Below are 17,461 nucleotides of genomic sequence, written 5' to 3' on the forward strand. Positions count from 1 at the left end.
TATTTTACCAGGGTATTCTGGCTTGTTTAGACTTGGAAAATGAAGAGTGTCTGATGCCATGGTTTCCCCTGCTAGAAAGCAGCTGAGATGGGTTGAACCAGCTACTCTTTGCCTGCTTAGAGCAGCTTGGAGTGTGTCTGTTTTCCTGGAACTGCTGCAAGATAAAGGAGGAAGACAGACGAGCTGGGAAAAGAAAATGAAAAGAAACTGTCTAGTTTGGAGAAAGATGCACTCTGTTTCCCATGACATCCTCTGACCAGTTAGTGAAACTCTGATTGCCCAGTTCAGATGAGCTGTGTTGCTGTGTCTGTCAAGCTGAAATTGTCACATACAAATAAGTGAGTGAAGTTTTCACAGTGGCCTGTCAGGCAGAGTAACTGAGATGGGCTAACAGTGACATTACTGTGAAATAAAAAAATAATCTAGAAAGTACTCCTATTTTAAAAGAGTCAATACTTCTGATTTGTTTTTCAACCAGGTGAGGATGATGGAAGAGATCAGTCAAAACTTGAAACAAAAGTTTGGGAAGCCTTTAACCCACTAGTAGACAAGCAGATAGACCAGTTCCTGGTGGTAGCACGGTAAGAGCATTTCACCTCTCCTTTGAAGAAGTGTCTGTAACTCTTCCAAGCACTTTCTCACGTTCTTTTTTGTTTTATTAGCATGAGTTGCTTGATTCTGGTTGCTTGATTCACTTGCTCCATTTTAAGATGAGGTACATTTTACATGCCTTTGTGGGAATGGCATGACTTTAGGAACAGCTCCTCAGATTTACAACTTGGTTTCATAAAAGCAAAGCAAGTTCCATGTGAAAATGATCCTGTAGTTGGTGGGGTTTTTCAAATACTTTGGTCAGCATGCAGAAGACTTAGTGAATTAAATTCTTGGCAGTTTTTCCTCTGTCCATTTACTGTTTTTTTCAAAACCAGTGACACTTTAATATCCATTAATGGTTTGCTAAGAATTCTGGTAAATGCTTATGATGGGCTGAGGATACTTTCTAATGTCTGGATTCCAAGAGGTAGGCACAGTAAAATAAAACCCTGCATATCTCTACTGATGTTGATTTATTTAAGCCCAAAGCAATCTTTGTTGATCAGCTCTTCCTTTATAAAAGGTTCTTGAACTAATTCATTGGTATCCATTTCTAGAAACAGAAGCCTGTATTAAATTTTAGGTTCTCATAGCAATTGATGACTGAATAACTTAGGGGAAAAATTACACAGTAACACAGTAAACATAAATTGTTTGTATTTTAGGTGGTACTTTTATAGATGAACCCTGGTTCTGTCTGCCTTTTTTCTTTTCCCCTCCCCCCTCTTGGGTTTTCACGTGGTTTGGTTTGTAGTGACCATGGAGCTGCTTTGTGATGGGTGTTTCCACCTTCTGGTGGCAGAGCTGGTTTTAGTGGCTCTTTCTGGCCGTTCAGTGCTGCCCACTGGGTTTGCTGCTGCAAGGTGCAGGCTGTAGTGAGAATCACTGCATAGATGAGTGGAGGAATTGCTTCTGTTCAGAACCAGCAAAGCATTCCAGTTTATAATTAGTTCACACACACACTGAAGTATCAGTTCAGCTAAAGCTGGGCACGGGGGAGCTGTGGGGCAGGGGTGGGGATAGTGACTGGGAGGCTGGGAAGAGGGTGAGGTGTGAGTCACCACAGACACTTGCATGGGGGAGGCTGGTTTGGATTTCGGCCAAAATTAGATGTTTGATGACAACTGCTTCTCACACATTTACCTTTCCTACTCCTGCACTGCTTGGCTCTAGTATGTTCCTCTGTGCTCCCATCTGGTTTGGGGAAGTGCTGAGTGGAGGGGGAAAAGCCCAACCTGCCTATTTTGTTGTTGTAGTTGCTCAGAGGAGTTCAGCTCCAGTTCACTGTGCAGAAGCACAAGTGTTTCACCCATGTGGTGTAGCAAGCAGGCAGGGGAGTAGGAATTTTGAGAACCAATGCTTGTTACAGGTTTCTCCAACTAATTTCTTTAGGAATAAGGTGAAGAGCTTGGGGCTTGTGGTCTCAGATGCAGAGATGATGAGTTGTGAAGTATTTGAGAATTGCTGTGTTATGTAGGCTTTGTGAAATATATATAATACAATGTTAAGTTGTAAAATAATACTGTTTCAAATTTTCTGAAACTTTTAGAAAAACACTCTCATTGCAGCATTTTTTGAGTCTGATCTTGGCATCTGTTTCTGTACCTTTTGGACAGTGCAGCACTGCTCTTTGCCATTGTGAGGGAGACTATTGTCATTCATAAATCTTGCTTGTGTTCTGCTCCTGTTGCAGCTCAAGTCTGTTGGGAGATAAGGGATAAGAGAGTAGCTCAAAACTCCCCCTTGGTGACCCTTGAGTCTTTCTCTGTTTCCTCTGCCATGCCTAAGCCTCTTCAGTCATAGGAACTAAGTAAAGTGTTCACGATAACAAACCACATTTGGAGAGAATGGTCTCTGGCTCAGAATGAGTGCCAAACCATGTAATCTTGTAACTGGGAAATGGAGTCTGCTCATCTCAGAAAGTGTTGGCTGGGTGTTTGTATTTATGCTGGGTTTGCACGCGAAGTTAACACTGTGTTTAATTTCTTTCAGGTCTGTTGGTACGTTTGCCCGAGCCCTGGATTGCAGTAGTTCTGTCAGACAGCCAAGTTTGCACATGAGTGCTGCAGCAGCCTCCAGGGACATCACACTGGTAAGGTTTTCTTTAGAGGACCTTAAGTTTACGAGAGATACAAAATATTCACCTCAGCATTAACAGTTGGCAAAGAGAAAGGGACAGATGGATTGTAGTTGTGGCTTGCTGTGAAGCAGACCCTGCCTTTCTAAAGGAATCCTTTAGTTACAGATGAAGTAACTTTTTCTGGCCCTGTGCCTCTTATGATCCATCATGGATAATACTATGAGGCAATTTTTTTTTTTGTTTTGCTTAGTTTTATTAAAATAGTCTGATGACATGTTTGACAGCTCATCCCTTGCATGGGCTCAGTAGCTCTCTCTTGAAGAACACAAATTATTGTCTGCCTGTCTGTAATATTACAATGCCAGAATGCCATTCTTCGTCACTTCCCCAACAGCAGACTGTCACTGGCATTCTTGGGTGAGATTGACCAAGGATGTCTGTGGGGAAAGCTTGTGGTCAGATAAGAAATATCAGTTGTTTATTGTTCTCTTTGATGACTTCCAGTTTAGAGTACCTGAGGAGTAGTGATATTGTTAACATTTCATGATCATAAATGTTGCTGAGTAGATCAAGGAAAGGGAAAAAACTTAAACTTTTATGCTACAGAAAGTTTAATGAAAATTTGAATAAAATATCTGAAGTCTCCAGAGAACTGTTATCAAAGCCTCACCTCGTTACTGGAGTAATGTAAACTTATATGTAGAACAAATTCTAGTCTAGAACAGTGTAGGTTAATTATGCACATACACAAAACTGGTATGATGAAAGACAAATAACATCCTGATTAAAACTGCAGAAACATGGAAATAAAGCCAAGCTTTCATTTACTAATAGCAATTCCTCCCTCGCAGCATGTTCTCAGCCCTTATAAATCACAAGCTGCAGACAGCCGTAGCTCGGCTTTCTGAGGAGTAATTGCCCCTGAGAGTCATTCTTTTTTCCTATTCATCTGTGACGTGTGATTTAACTTGAATCTTTGTTGAGGTTTCTGCCCTTTTTGGGGGGGGATGTATACATGTGCTGCTGCTCTTGTTTTTCATATACGAAATTTTTGTGGATTATTTGACAAAGAAAGTGCATGGCTGTGTCTGTAAGGCAACGCCCTTGGACCTCTTATCTCCATGCCCCGTCTGGGGATGGTAGCTCAGTCCTGGGGGGAGTGGATCAATCCTGTGCATCTTCTTACCAGCAGTGCTGCAGTGGTGGTGCTGGTGAGGAGCTGATAGGAATAATTGATACACAAGGGCTTGTGCTCCACGAACTTCACTATTAGTGAATATTAGGTTTGTACACTGACAGATACAGTCAGTGTGAGGTTGGAACCAGCTTTTACTGACTTTTCCTTAGGTACAGAATACCACACCTTCATATCTCAGTGCAGAATTTGTCATTGCTGTTTCACTGTTGAACATTTTCCCCCCCAGATACTTGTCCTTACATTTCTTTCTCCTTTCCAACCCCCTAGTTCCATGCTATGGACACTTTGCACAAAAATGTCTATGACATTTCCAAGGCAATCTCTGCACTTGTGCCACAAGGTGGGCCAGTCCTGTGCAGAGATGAGATGGAGGAGTGGTCTGCTTCAGAGGCAAACCTCTTTGAGGAAGCACTAGAAAAATACGGAAAAGATTTCACTGACATTCAGCAAGATTTTGTAAGTATATAAAAAGTTGTCCCTGTGGTGACCGGCTCTGATTGGTGACAGAGCTGGCTTGCAGCTTGTCTAAACTGTGTTTTTCGTTGTGTGTGCAAGGGGGCTTCAAACTGGAGTGTGTGTCTTGCTGTAAAGTGGGGAAAGGCAGACCTCACACTAGTGACAGCCTGGTGTACAGTCAGAATTTCAAATCACAGATGATAGTTTTTCCTGAAGAAATGTTAATTTAGGATCATCTGTTCCACTACAGCTGAGGAAGGATGTAGGAAACTGTTGTGACAGCCGAGCTGCTCTAGATGAATTTGTGTTTGAAGGAAAATAAGTATTCGGCCTTCTGAAACATGAAAATGTGGTCACCTTTACAATGTGGTTTCAGAAAGGGCCTATTGAAAGTTTGCAAAAGGAATCCTGGCCATCCAAGGGAAGTGTCCTGTAGTTTGGCCAAAGCACTACCCTAGGTGCTCAGCCTGCAGATTGAATAGAGCACTGTAAGGAGAGCCAAGTTTCACTCCGTCGTTGTTCAGATCCTCTGGAACAAAACAAGTAGTTTCAGTGTTGTTTGTCCTGTGCTCTAATCTCTTAGAGAGACTTGGAAGCAGCAGCACACTCTGTGGTCCTGCTGAAATCCTCATGCTTCTCACACAGAGAACAGAGCTGGCAGGGCACAATTCTGTTGGTAGTTTGTTTTGGTTTGTTTTTTTGTTTTTTTTTTTTAATGGGCCAGCTCCATTGAAGCCAAGCATATCAGAACTGTGATACTGTAGTTGTGACTCTTGCTTTAACTGCTGCTGAAGCAGAGTCTGAGCCTGTGGGCTTCCTTCCACATTGTGCCTCTCTGGAATGGTTTGCTGTGTGCCAGTGCAGCATGAAGATTTACCTGCAGCCTGTTCCACTTTTTACACTGAAAGCTCAGAGTATTTTGAAAGGGCATTTAATTTAATAGGGGTCCCATGTGCATCTTTGTAGATTCAGACTGTCTTTTTTTTTGAGGAGGGCTAGTAGTTGCAAGACCATCGGTCAGAAGAATCCTGTGAATTTCAGTAAGACTGTATACCAGCTCCCTTCAATAAATGCTGCTTTTCCTTTGTGTCCCCAGCTCCCATGGAAGTCCTTAACAAGCATTATAGAATATTACTATATGTGGAAAACTACAGACAGATACGTTCAGCAGGTAAGAGAGTCAGAATCACTTCCTTCATTCTAAAAGAAGTTGTTTTTCTTGCCTGTGAAACCAAACTTTGTTTCTCTATTCACCCTCTCGGGGTTCAGCCTTTCCAATAGGTGAGTTCTGTTATGATCAGAACAATCTCTTGTCCCTAAACTCATCAGCCTTCTGTAAATACAAACAGCATTGGCAAGAGTGCATTCTTTTCATGTTTGCTGCTACCCTGTTTGCTCGGAGATTTCTAATGTCTGGTTTGGAAGGTTTCCTCAGCAGAGGAAGGAAGGCAGGGCAATTGCATTTTGACTGTGGAGTTCAAGGTTCCCTTCAGTGACTTCTTGGGGGGCAGTTGCTGTGCAGGAGGCCCCACCCCGATTCCCCAGCACTGCTGCCCCTGACTTGGATGGCAGATGAACGAGGCTGCCCCATGTAAGCTCTGTGAGTGAAGTGTTTACCTGGGAAGTGTCACTGGCTCAAATTCCCAGTCTTGTTATACTTGAGAATCAACTTTTGAGTAGTGTTTACAATCATTTTTATCTCTGCTTGTTTAAATACAAAGGCTGGCTGGTTCCTGAAATAAAGCAAGCACAATGCAAGCAGCATGCAAATTCTTGCAGAGTATCAGTTGCTGAAAACTACTCACAATATTTGACAGGAAAACTGAGTAAAAGAAGGGAGAAATTTAGAATGGATTTTTCGTTATAATTATCAGTCCTAAGATGAGGCATCTATTTGAAGTATTAGAAAAAGTGGAATTGTGATAATGTCCTGCCTTAACTTGTTTCCTTGGAAATTCAGCCTGGAGCAAAGACTAGGTGCCTGAGGCATTGACCAATGTTTGCCATGTGCTGTAATGTGATTTTTACCGTTTTCTTTCTGGTTGGGGCACTGTTGAAATTAGAGCTACCCTCATGACAAATGAGAACTCTTTTTTGCATCAATTATATTTGACTTTTAATAAAAATATTAGTGACATCCTCATTCCACTATTTCCCCAAGTTCATTCTTTGACTGCAACTTTTCATTCTACTTAGGAAGAGGATTGTAGGAACATGTGATGGTGATGGAAGCTGGCATGGTGGGGAAGAATAATGCTCATGTTTTTTTTCTTCCCCATTGCTTTCTCCATTTTCCTAAAGTTTGTTTTTACATAGGCAAAATTGCAGAGGAGATAATTATGTGAAGACTTGAATTATTTGTTCTTGCAGCACTTAAAAAACACACTAAGCCTAAAGTTTCTTATACTGGTTTGTTTTGTTCCTGGGCACTGGGTTTTCTCTCATGTTTATGCTGCACCTTACATGTGCTGCCCAGGAGTTTACCAGGGTGTAGGATTTGCGGAAAACTTCCAATTAGAGACTCTGCACTTAGGGGACAGTATAAGCTGAACAGGTAGAAGTTGCAGTGCAGAGATACCACATTCAATTAAGTCTGAACTGAGCTGAAGACCTCATCTCAAATTCCCAGCTTGTACAAGCAAATAATACCATGAAACATTTATAAAAAGCTTGAGAGAGCTATGTAACCACAAAGAGAAAGCATAGGAAGTTATAGTTCACATAATGGTCTATTAAATTTATATTTTACTTGATGAGTGCAGTGTCTTTGACAAAGTACATCTGTTGCCATTTTTTCCATCTGTTTCTTCATAGTGTTTGTTCTATGCAGACTCTTCCCTTGGTCTAATACCACAAAATGTTTCTGAGGCTGACAGCATTTTTGTACATAAGATATTCAAGGTATCCCAAGTAATGATATGCAAAGTGTGTACCTTGAGTTTTTGCACTTCCACTTCCCTCTTTCCAAGAATGTGATTAAATTATATTCCGAGTCTGTATGTTACATGGTTTAATAAAAGTATTAATAACTTGCTTATTCTTGTAAAACCTTTGGTTGAATGAACATTAAAAGTGCATTTAAATTGTCTATTTCTGTGAGCTACAGAATGTAGGAATGAAGATTTGTGCCACCAACCAATTGCCTGCTTGGATGAAGAGTTAGTTGGCAGCTGTTTGCATCCTTCTGGATTTCTGTGTTTCTCTTGATGTTTTCTTGGCATGTTTTCTTGCCATAATACTGAATCACAATCTCTCTGTTTCTTGCCATTGAGGAAGGGACATTTTGAGTTGCCTTTGACAGGGCTGTTCTGATAACTGAACAGTAACTTGTACTCCTGCTTGGTGTACCTGAGATCAGAAGGCTCGCTGTAGCACTGCCTTGTCTTGTGAGTAGGACACAGAGATGGAGATGTGTGCAAACTGGCTTCTTCTGGAGCATGCACTTGGATCTCTTACCCAGTAATTTTTATTTGGCTTTAGCTAAAGCATGCTTTTGAAGATTACTAGCTTGAGTAGGAGTTCAGTCATCTTGAGAAGGACTCGCCCTCCAAGAACAGAACTGCTAGGACTGATTCTACTATGATGTCAACACAGGATTGGTGTTTTAGTGCAGGCTCCTGAATGCCTGTCCACAGTGATCCCAAGAGCTGTCCTATCAGTAACAGCCTTTCAGAGCTGTCATGAGCAAAATGAGAGTGATGCATTCCAAATTCAGTATCCTGGGTCTCCTCTGAACACGTTCTTTTCCTGGGACAGATTTTCTGTGTCAGTGTACAGGAGTGTCTGTTTCTGATAAGGAAGGTTTGAAATGGCTTTGACTGGTTGACAGCTCTTTGTTGGCTTCTCCCATTTATTTTAGAGCTCTGAGGGTTGATGTGGCGTTTGGCTATGCCTATATTTTCATCTGGTTAGAGGTTGAGTTCTTACGTAGTTGTGAATTCCAGGGTGATTTTTTTTTTTTAAAGACTAAATGCTTCTACTGTTGTGCTTATCATTATGGAAAGTCCTGAAAACTTTAAACCATTAAACTTTCCATGGGTTGAGACAAGCTTGAGACATGGCAGTGGCAGATGACTGTGTGAATTCTCATTCTTTCTGGGAGTTAAAGGCTTTAATTTACTTTTTCCATTTTTATTTGTTTCTGAGGAGCAGGTACATTCAAGGGGAAGATCAAATACTATCAATTTCTACTGTTCTATTTTTTATGTGGAAGTGGCATTAGAGGAGTATAGGAGAAATAGACAGACAAAGTTGGTTTTAAGGTCGGCATGATGAGAACACGCTGGGGAAAGTGGAAATGCCCTTACATTTGACTCCACAAAGTTGAGATCTCTGGGTCAGTCTTGATGCGGTAGAAAACATCTTTCTGAAGGGATGTAAGCCTGCTTTGTACTTAGCCCAGAGCTGTGAGTGATGTCTTAATGTACCAGCCTTCATAAAGTTCTTGTGCTGAAGCGTAGAAATAACATAAATGAAAGGTTTTTCCATGTTTGTGGGATGTTTTATCCCCAAACACCTCCTGTTAAACCTATGGTAGTATGGAACTCAGTCACTCCCTTGCCAAAACTGCCAGAGACCATAGGTACGACCCATCCATTCTGAGATGTGTTGCCGGAGCACAAGCAGCTGGGAGCATTTCTCCCTAATTCCCTCTTCTGTCCCACCTCCCTGACCCCACTGTGTATTCAACACTTGTATGCTCAGAGGTTTGAAAAAAGAATAAACTGTGAAAGTTCTCCTCTGAACCCAGAAGGTGTAATTTGGCTTTCCCATCAGAAACTAATAAAGGCTTAATATTTGAGGAGGTGCTGTCCACCAACCCAACTCTTGTGCCGTGGTTGTTGAAATACCCACAGTGTTCCTGGATTACTTCTGTTGTTTCCTCTTTATAAGTGTTCAGTCTTTAGAAAATGACCACAAACATTTGCTCTGATATGTCACCTGTTATACAACTCTTTCAAGCTCATTGGGTAGGATGGCATGTCTGAGAGAGGATAGAAAAAAGACAGATGTTTGTACCAACTTGAATATACAATGCTTAGTGTTTTAATCCCTTGGTCCCTGTGGGATAGATAAGTTGGTAGTATCTTCCTTTTATGGATGGGGAAAATATGATGAGGTAAATAAGAGGATATACTTAAGATTTGTGTATATAAATAACTCAGAAAAAGATTTTTTTAGGCCAAACTACTAGAAAAAGTTACAGATGTTCTGGGTTTTTGCTTGGGAGTGAGGACATTCATAACTACATCAGACAGCATTAAGAATTTATAGCATAAATATACTTCAGGCACAGATCAATTAATAACTGGCAAAGGAATTAGCAAAGCACTCTCTCAGGGAAGGGATTATTCTGAAATTGTGCACAACTACATTTCAGGCACCTTTCTTTCGTACCTTCTGGGATCAGTCACTGTCAGGAAATAGGAAACCCTTCATATCTGGTCTATTGATTGCCCACAGCCACAGGTACTTAGTGCAAAACCTCTTCTTACCCAGGACATTGTGCTACCTTCTGGAAACCCTCCATTTTCCTGGTGTGCTGTTTGTCACAGGGGTGTGTGCCCTTTGTTGTGTGCTGTGCTGTTCCCCAGGGCAGCTGTAGGAGAGGAGGGTGTTGTGAGGTCCAGGTGACTTCTGTCGGTTCTTTGTTCAGGGCTTGTTCCATGGTCATCAGTCACAAAGGAATCTGTGGGGTGGGGTTAACATTCATCACCTGTTTACTAAAATACTGCTTAATACCCTAAATTAGCCATGTCCCCAAGGCAAGTGGCTTTATGTTGAGCACAGGAGAGTATTGTAGTTACTGATAATGCATTGTGCGTGGATGAAGCTCTTGCATTCACGCATTTCCAAAACTGTCATAACATAATGATGCCAGGTAGTCCCCATGGGAGATGTTGTCAAAAAAACTGCAGCTTTTTCCTTTCACAATCTAGAAACTTAAAAAGCACTACAGTCCTCTACCAGTGTAAGTTTCCTGAATCTCCTGTCTCGAGGAAATTGGATTCTGTTACTGGTCATCAAGCAGTATTTTAAGCTGTTTGGCAGTGTCTGATGTTGAATTTCCATGTATTTCCTGGGGGGACTATGAGCTCTGGAGCTGTTCATCTGCTGATATAAGTGCCCGTGGCAGTCTGTGCCTGGAGCACGAAGTCCTCTTTTTCAGCTGAGGCTGTGTGTGGAACAGTCTCCAGTTCCTGAGCTGGAGGGCGTCTGAGCATGCATTTTGTTAAAAGGATGATTTTTTTGTATAGCGTCTCTGGAAGGTAGAGGAGGGTTTCTGATGCTGTTTGGAGAACCATGGTGACAGCACTTCTTGGGGCCCCTCTTTGGGTGCTTTTGTTTCTTATATCAAGATGCTCAGTTATGGTGTCTTGGAAATGTTCAGTTTGAACATGCAGTTCATATTCAAGAGAACCTCTTCAGTTCCATGTCTGATTGGCAGCAAGATGTGTGTTATTGATTCCTGCACATCTGTAGGATTGATAAGGATTATCTCCAGCAGGTCTTTCTTTGGGTTCTCTGGAGGACAGCAGTTTTCAGGCAGCAGTTCTTGTCCTAGGTGAAGTTTAACAGAGGCAATCTGGGAAACTGGCCCATGCCAGCAGAAAGGAGTCAGCCAGGAGTGCAGCTCTCTGTAGGTGTAGCCATTATCTTAGGATAACTTTCAGAGGTTCTCTTTTCTCATTCCTTGCTCTTTTGTCTGACAAGTTCACTTTGATTTCTAAGACAGGGTGACTGTTATTTGCAGGAAAAGGGAAGAGGGAAGTTATTCAGTAGTCCAGAGAGCTTTGGTGAGGAACTGTCAGTGTGTCCTGTGAAAAAATGGTTGTTTAAAACTATCCTGATAAAAGCTTTATGCTTACGGGAAGCATTTACTTTGTTGTTTCTTCATGTGTCTGTGATGTCTCTGTAAAAACAATTTTTATGTTTGTCCAGCTCCTCAGTGACATGCTCTTAAATTTTATTATGTTTTCTGGTGCTTCCTGCTTCTATGAAGATACTGACTTCAGCTTTACAATTATTTTCCTAGAGTGTGCCTTGAGGCTGCTGCATAGCAAATGTTAAGCTAGCCTGTTTGTCTGGAATATCCCCATGCTGCTGGTTTGTCTGGAAAACAGTGTCACAGCTTTGTGCAGACAGCTGTATCAGCTTTGAGCAGAGGTTGAACTAGAGACCTCCAGAGGTTCACCCTAAATTTATTTAGCAAATGTAATAAAGAGGAAACTTGAATCTCAGAGTGTTTCTTATTGCTTAAATGGTGAAGATATGAGTTATAAAAGGAGTTAATGACCTTTCTAATGTCTAAACAAAAATATCCTGTGTCACTGAGCCTTCAGAAATTTAGGGGTATCAACACAAAAGTCTTACATGAAACTTTGAATTGGTGCAGCTGTTGAGGAACTGTAATGGAGAGGTTGTATTGCTGTATCTCTTAGTGTCCAACTGGTGAATGTTATGGACAATTGACAGTGACATGTCAGATTTTCTTCTGCAGGGGAAATAAAAACTTTTTAAAAAAGGAATTTGATTTGAAGTGAATGTGAATGAAAAGTTTGTCCTCATTTATATTAGCTTGGCATCTCTTTGACTTTTTTGAAAAGCTACATAGTTATGTGATGCCCACAGTTGTCTTCAGTGAATATTTTCTTGCTGGGAGAAGATTTAGTGGTAGCTGCTCAGTAAATAACTGCTGAAGTCCTTCTAGGTTTACTACTTGACTCAGGTAAGATGGCTCTTATTTTCTTTTTGTTTTAACCATTTTCTTTTTTCTGTTCAAAGAAACGATTGAAAGCAGCAGAAGCAGAAAGCAAGCTAAAACAGGTGTATATACCCAACTAGTAAGTATCTCTTGTTTTGTTTTCCATCTCATTGTAGAGGGACTGGTGTAGCAGTTTCCATGTCCTACCGATATTATTATTTCCTGCTTAGGATGTTGTGCTAAGTGTTGCTCATTTCCTGCATCCTCTGTAATGTTCCCATCCTGAAGTGACTGTTACTTATCTTCTAATTTTCATTTTTGTATGGACTGGGAGTTGGGGACTTGCTGGCAGGTCAGCATGATTGTGAACAAAAGGATAGCTAATTAACTGCTCTGTCATAATCTATCTGTTTTTCTTAATTTTTCTCAGCAGTGGCTCATCAGTGCATGTTTGTTTGCTATATATCATTATATATGAAGAATAATATATAATTATTTGTAGGTGTACATGTATTTTAAAACAAAATTTCTAGTAAAATGTGTCTTCTATTGCATATCATCTGCATAGCCTAGTCAGCAGTAGTTATAATGCAGAACTTATAGTCTACCCTTTCCTTTCACTTCTCAACTTTCATTCCCAGATATGCTCCCCTGTGTATAACCCCAATAACTTCCTTGCTCTTTTATGCTGTCTCCTTTTAAATATTTATGAACTTCTACCATCTGTTCTGTTACTTTAGATAAAACTAATTTTTATATATTTAGCTTGCAAGACAGCCCCTTATTTCTTCTGAAAATAGAGGATCCATGAATATATGTCAATACCTCTCAGGTGAATTTACTAAAAATGAGGTGTAATATTCAGAGTGAAGCCAAATAGATTTCTTGTCATACAATTTTTCAACAGTATTGCTTTTTGTGGGCGGTGTTACTGTGCAGGGGGATACTGGACATCAAATTAAACATGAATTCACAATGTGATAAGCTCATAAAGCAAAAGGCAGTATAATTTAGACTGCAGATGCAAAAGGATATTGCAGACAAGAGAGCCTGGCAGTCCTGCTGTTCTCTTGGATTAGAATGTGTGGAGGGAGGGCTTTGTGTTTGGAAGGTTGTGGTGCTCATTTGATAATGGCTGCCTGGAGTGGCATCTTATCCCTCAGCAAGGTAATTCTTTTTCTACCTAGAGAACACATAATCAAATCAGCAACTTACCTCCCTGCTCCAGGAAAAGACCTGGCTCTGCCCACGTGGCTGCTCTTCTGTCTCTGGCTTTGATTTCCAGTCACGGCTCATTTTATGAGTGTTGTACCTTAACTTACATATTATTTAATTGATAAAATTGGGCATACATTCTCCTCTTCCTTCAGTATCCTTTCATGTGTATCAGGAAAGTAGCAATTACATGACTTACTTAATTCTACATGAATGTTTCTTCTGTTTTCTTGCTGTTAGTACCTCTAAAGGTGGCAACAATTAAATATTTCTAAGCTTTTTGGATTACTTCTACACAAGCTTGAGTACAAGGCCTGGCATATAGAGACTGTATGACATCTACATTATCTTGTGACCTAGAAGAAGATTATATTCTTGGCTTGTAATAGCAGTGCACGGTGTAGGGATCTAAATATCAATGTTATTGATTTGTCCTTATCATGTTACTGAGCCCATTCCCGTTTCTAGGCTTGAGCCATAATGATCCACTTGTCACCTCGAAAATAAATTACTTGATGTAGGCTGTCACAAGACCTATGCAGAAGTGTATCACCTGATTGACTGAAACCCATATTAACAGTAACTGGTATAAAATTGTTGGCAGTGAGAGATCCTGGAGGATATCAGGCTCAAACAATTTTTTTCTTTTTTTTTCTCCTCTGCTTGTCTTCCATTGATAGGGCTCTTGTTTGTTTCTGTAACAGTAAATAGGAAAATCTAGCAGAGAGGAGAAAGATAATAAGAAAAATAATAGAAGCTGTCTTCAAAGGTTACATACATGTTGCACAATGAAAAATAACAGCTCTTTGTAGAGTTTTAGAGTTAGTATTTTATAACTTGAAGCTGTGCCCCAAATTTTTTAATGCAGGTAACTGAAGCATGGAGGGTCATACAGGTAATTGACGTGAGGTTATCAAGGTCTACACCAATGTCTTAGAAAAACACTTCTGACTCAGACTGAATAAGCATTTCTGTACCTCTTCCAAGAATAACCCTGGTTTTGGGGCAGACATTTGTAGTTGACTTGACAGAACCTGATGTCTATAAATATGGAGCAATGAAGCCCTTTGGCTAAAAAGCACTGATGTGCTTTCCTGGTGAAAGGAAAAAGTGTAAAATCAGTTAAACTCAGGAAGTACTGAAAAACAAATGTTTCAGTTGTTTTCTGTAGCACTATCTGTGTCAGTGTGAGTGGTGTTGAAGCAGCAACAGAAGTCTGAACGCACCAAGAGATTCCACATTCTCACATCCTTGTCCTGCCATCCTCCAAAGTGAGTGCAGTTCTTGGAAGACCTTCATGCAGTTGTGGTCTCAGACTTTCTCCTTCTAGTGTGTACCCAAATATACTCTTCAGGTTGTTGTGGAAGCTGTACTCTGGTTTTACTAAACTTACAGGCATCATATGTACCATCTTTTTGATGAAGATCTGGTTGTGTAGCTTGTGCTTTTTGGGATTAGGACATCTACAGTCATGAAGGCTGAGACATCCAGTTTTGTGTGTCTTTTCTCTCATTTGCTTTGATCTAAGTGATACCAGAAGGGGTAAGAACAGAAAGGGAAGAATGAACTGCTCCACACGATGTCCAGTCTCCAAAATGTACTGGTGAAAAATGTAACTTTTAACTCTACATCTGTATGTGTTAATGAATACATTCTATTTACAGTATTTTATCTGAGACTCTCAAAGCACTTTGACAAGCTCAAAGGCTGTGAAGCCGGGAAATACTGTTCTCCCTACTGTGCCCCTTTTGTAAATCCAATAGGGAAACTGGAGGAATAGGTCAAAGCTTTGGTTCACTACAAGGGGCAACTGCTTAACAAGCTGAAGATAATTCCTTTGTCTGTTTCTTGGTTGTCCTCTGCTTGAGGAGCACGATCGTTTTTCTTCCCTGTTTCATTGTGCAGAGGTCCATGGCAACATGGAAAACTTAAAAGGTGTAATGCTGCTCTTGTCTCTGTAGCTGTGCTAGTTAAAATGGCAGTCCCCAACGTTTTGTTGGAGAAACCTGCTCCTATTCAGAAAGCATTGTTTAATGGTCATTAGACCTGCTCTTCGAAGTGGGTATTTACAGGAGGTTGGAGAGCTGTGAAGAAAGCTTACCTCTGTTGCCTGGATCCAGGCACTTCCATTAAATGCCTAGAGGTGAATGGCACAAGTGTCCCTTAAAAAGGATTTAAAATTGTTTTTATTTCTGAGGCTTTATTTCTTACTTGTTTTGTTGCATCCAGCACACATGGGTTCTTCAATAACAGGACATATTCACTGGATGGTATTAAGTTTATAATTATTTCTAACAAGAAAAATTTTATCACCGTGCTGTGGGTCAAATATTGTCTACTCATCTACCAAAGGGGTATCAGGATTATCTGCAGGTTGGGTATGTTTTGTGCAGTGGCCTCAGTCCCTGTTGACAGACTTCTCTCTGTGTGTGCTTTACTGCCTCTAGCTTTTTCCTTGGGACTGAAGAATACAGCCCAGAAATCTGCACTTCATGGTCCCTGTTCTAGCATAACTGACTGCTCCTTCACAACTGGAACTCCTTTGAGACTTTCATTCCTGAAACAAGAACTGCAAATCGTAGTTTGCCACACCATCAGTATTCTCACTGATTTGCATCTTTAGCTTCAGCTTCATTAATTGCTTAATGATTCATCCAGTTACTCATCTGATTCTCTTGTTAAATAGCTGTGGCAGGCCTTGGTGATATCAAACAAGTTTAATTAACATATCATCAACAATTAAGAGCTTTTTGCTTCTCATATGATGAAAACGTTATCTGCCTGAATTTTATTGTTACTGCCACTCAAAGTTGACTGTAGATTTGGAGCAGAACACTCTGTGGTGCTTACTGAAGCTTCATTACTTGTAGTGTTGCAGAATCCTGGAGTTTACCACAACTACAGCATGTTAGTCCTTCTGATCAGCATGGTTTGGTGATCAGCTTTCACCAGTGCATGCTTTCCACTCGTGTTTTGATACAAACTTGATAATAGTTTTAGAGAGGATAATGGAGTCAGGCCATCATCCTCCTTTCTGGTCCCAGTTCTTTGGACCTGCTTTGTTGACCTGTACTGATGGATTTCAGACTATTTTGCTATATTTTTGGGGAATAAATCCAAGGTATAGAAGGGGAGACCTGATGTTGAAGCATAAGGCCTTAGTTTTCTTTACTTCAGTCTCTTCCTCTGTGGAGCAACGCCGCCTGTAGCAGTGTGTCTGGGAGGGCTGTTTGTTTTGCAGCATCGGGGCAATGTTTGCATATGGAGTTTGCTCGTGAATCATTGGCAGAAGTTCTTTTGCAGCAGGTTACTATAGTGACATCCTGGAGCAGAGGAGCGTGAACGTTCTCTCTTTCAACTGCCCCTTTGTTAAACTGCCCTCGGATCTCCTGCCATCTGCGGGGTCAGAACTTGGTGCCTTACTGATAAGCATCCTGAAACGCTTTAATCTTGGTAGGAGCTGGGCAAATTAATAAGCAGAAGGAGATGAAAACATATTCAGGCTTGTGGATTAATCTAGATGTCTTTTTTTAAAATCTCCTCTGCTGCTTTTGAGCTGTGTATGTGTTGCTCAGTGCAATATAGGAACAAGCTACTTAACAGTGTTCCTGTGCCATTTGGCCTTCTGAGCATTCTCTGCTGCAAAAAGGCTCTGAATTTTACAGTGAGAATGCTATCAGAAGTTTTTCCTGGACTGGACAAACCCACTCTGGCCTCCTTATGCAACCTGTGTGTGGTTCCTCTAGTTCGTTCACAGCAGAACATATTTTGTCTCTGTCAGAATGGAGCTTTACTGAGCTCTGTATCTCAGGATCTGATTGGACATTTTCAGATAAGAAGGATGTTTTCTGGCTTCCAGGGCAGCATCAGCTTTCCATTTGTCTTCAGAATTATGTCAGTTGGAACTCCTTTGCTTTTCATTGCTGTGAACATGAAACCTGATGCTGGTGCCCTGTTAGAAAGAAATTAATTTGGCTCTATTCCCACAATGCTGTTTTTGTAGCATTAGCCTGGGTGAAACACAGCAAGTATTCTGGGTTACTGAAATCACTGTGACTCCTGTGTCAATGCGCAACTGATGTGTAAGAAAAGAAGGTCGCAGAAAGCCATTTTAAGATATTTCTGCTTCCAAATCATGGGTTTGTTAGTTGGAAATAAAAGGAATATGCCCACTCCCTTCAGTCTTCAGGTAAGGGAATACGATAGGAATGTA

General features: G+C 40.8%; 1 protein-coding gene across 4 annotated transcripts in view; it reads left to right on the forward strand.

Moving 5' to 3' along the window:
* The window catches only part of MTA1 (metastasis associated 1), a 74,703-nt gene that overhangs the window by 31,014 nt on the left and 26,228 nt on the right, over nt 1-17,461 (forward strand). For all 4 annotated transcript variants that reach the window (XM_041479038.1, XM_041479036.1, XM_041479037.1 and 1 more), the window contains exons 7-11: nt 479-581; nt 2,587-2,686; nt 4,140-4,328; nt 5,425-5,499; nt 12,114-12,172. In XM_041479038.1, coding sequence (XP_041334972.1) covers nt 479-581; nt 2,587-2,686; nt 4,140-4,328; nt 5,425-5,499; nt 12,114-12,172 — 526 coding nt within the window. The remainder of the gene's footprint in view (nt 1-478; nt 582-2,586; nt 2,687-4,139; nt 4,329-5,424; nt 5,500-12,113; nt 12,173-17,461) is intronic.

The sequence above is a fragment of the Pyrgilauda ruficollis genome, unplaced genomic scaffold (genome assembly GCF_017590135.1).
Source record: "Pyrgilauda ruficollis isolate IOZ18807 unplaced genomic scaffold, ASM1759013v1 scaffold47, whole genome shotgun sequence".
NCBI classification, from domain to species: Eukaryota; Metazoa; Chordata; class Aves; order Passeriformes; family Passeridae; genus Pyrgilauda; species Pyrgilauda ruficollis.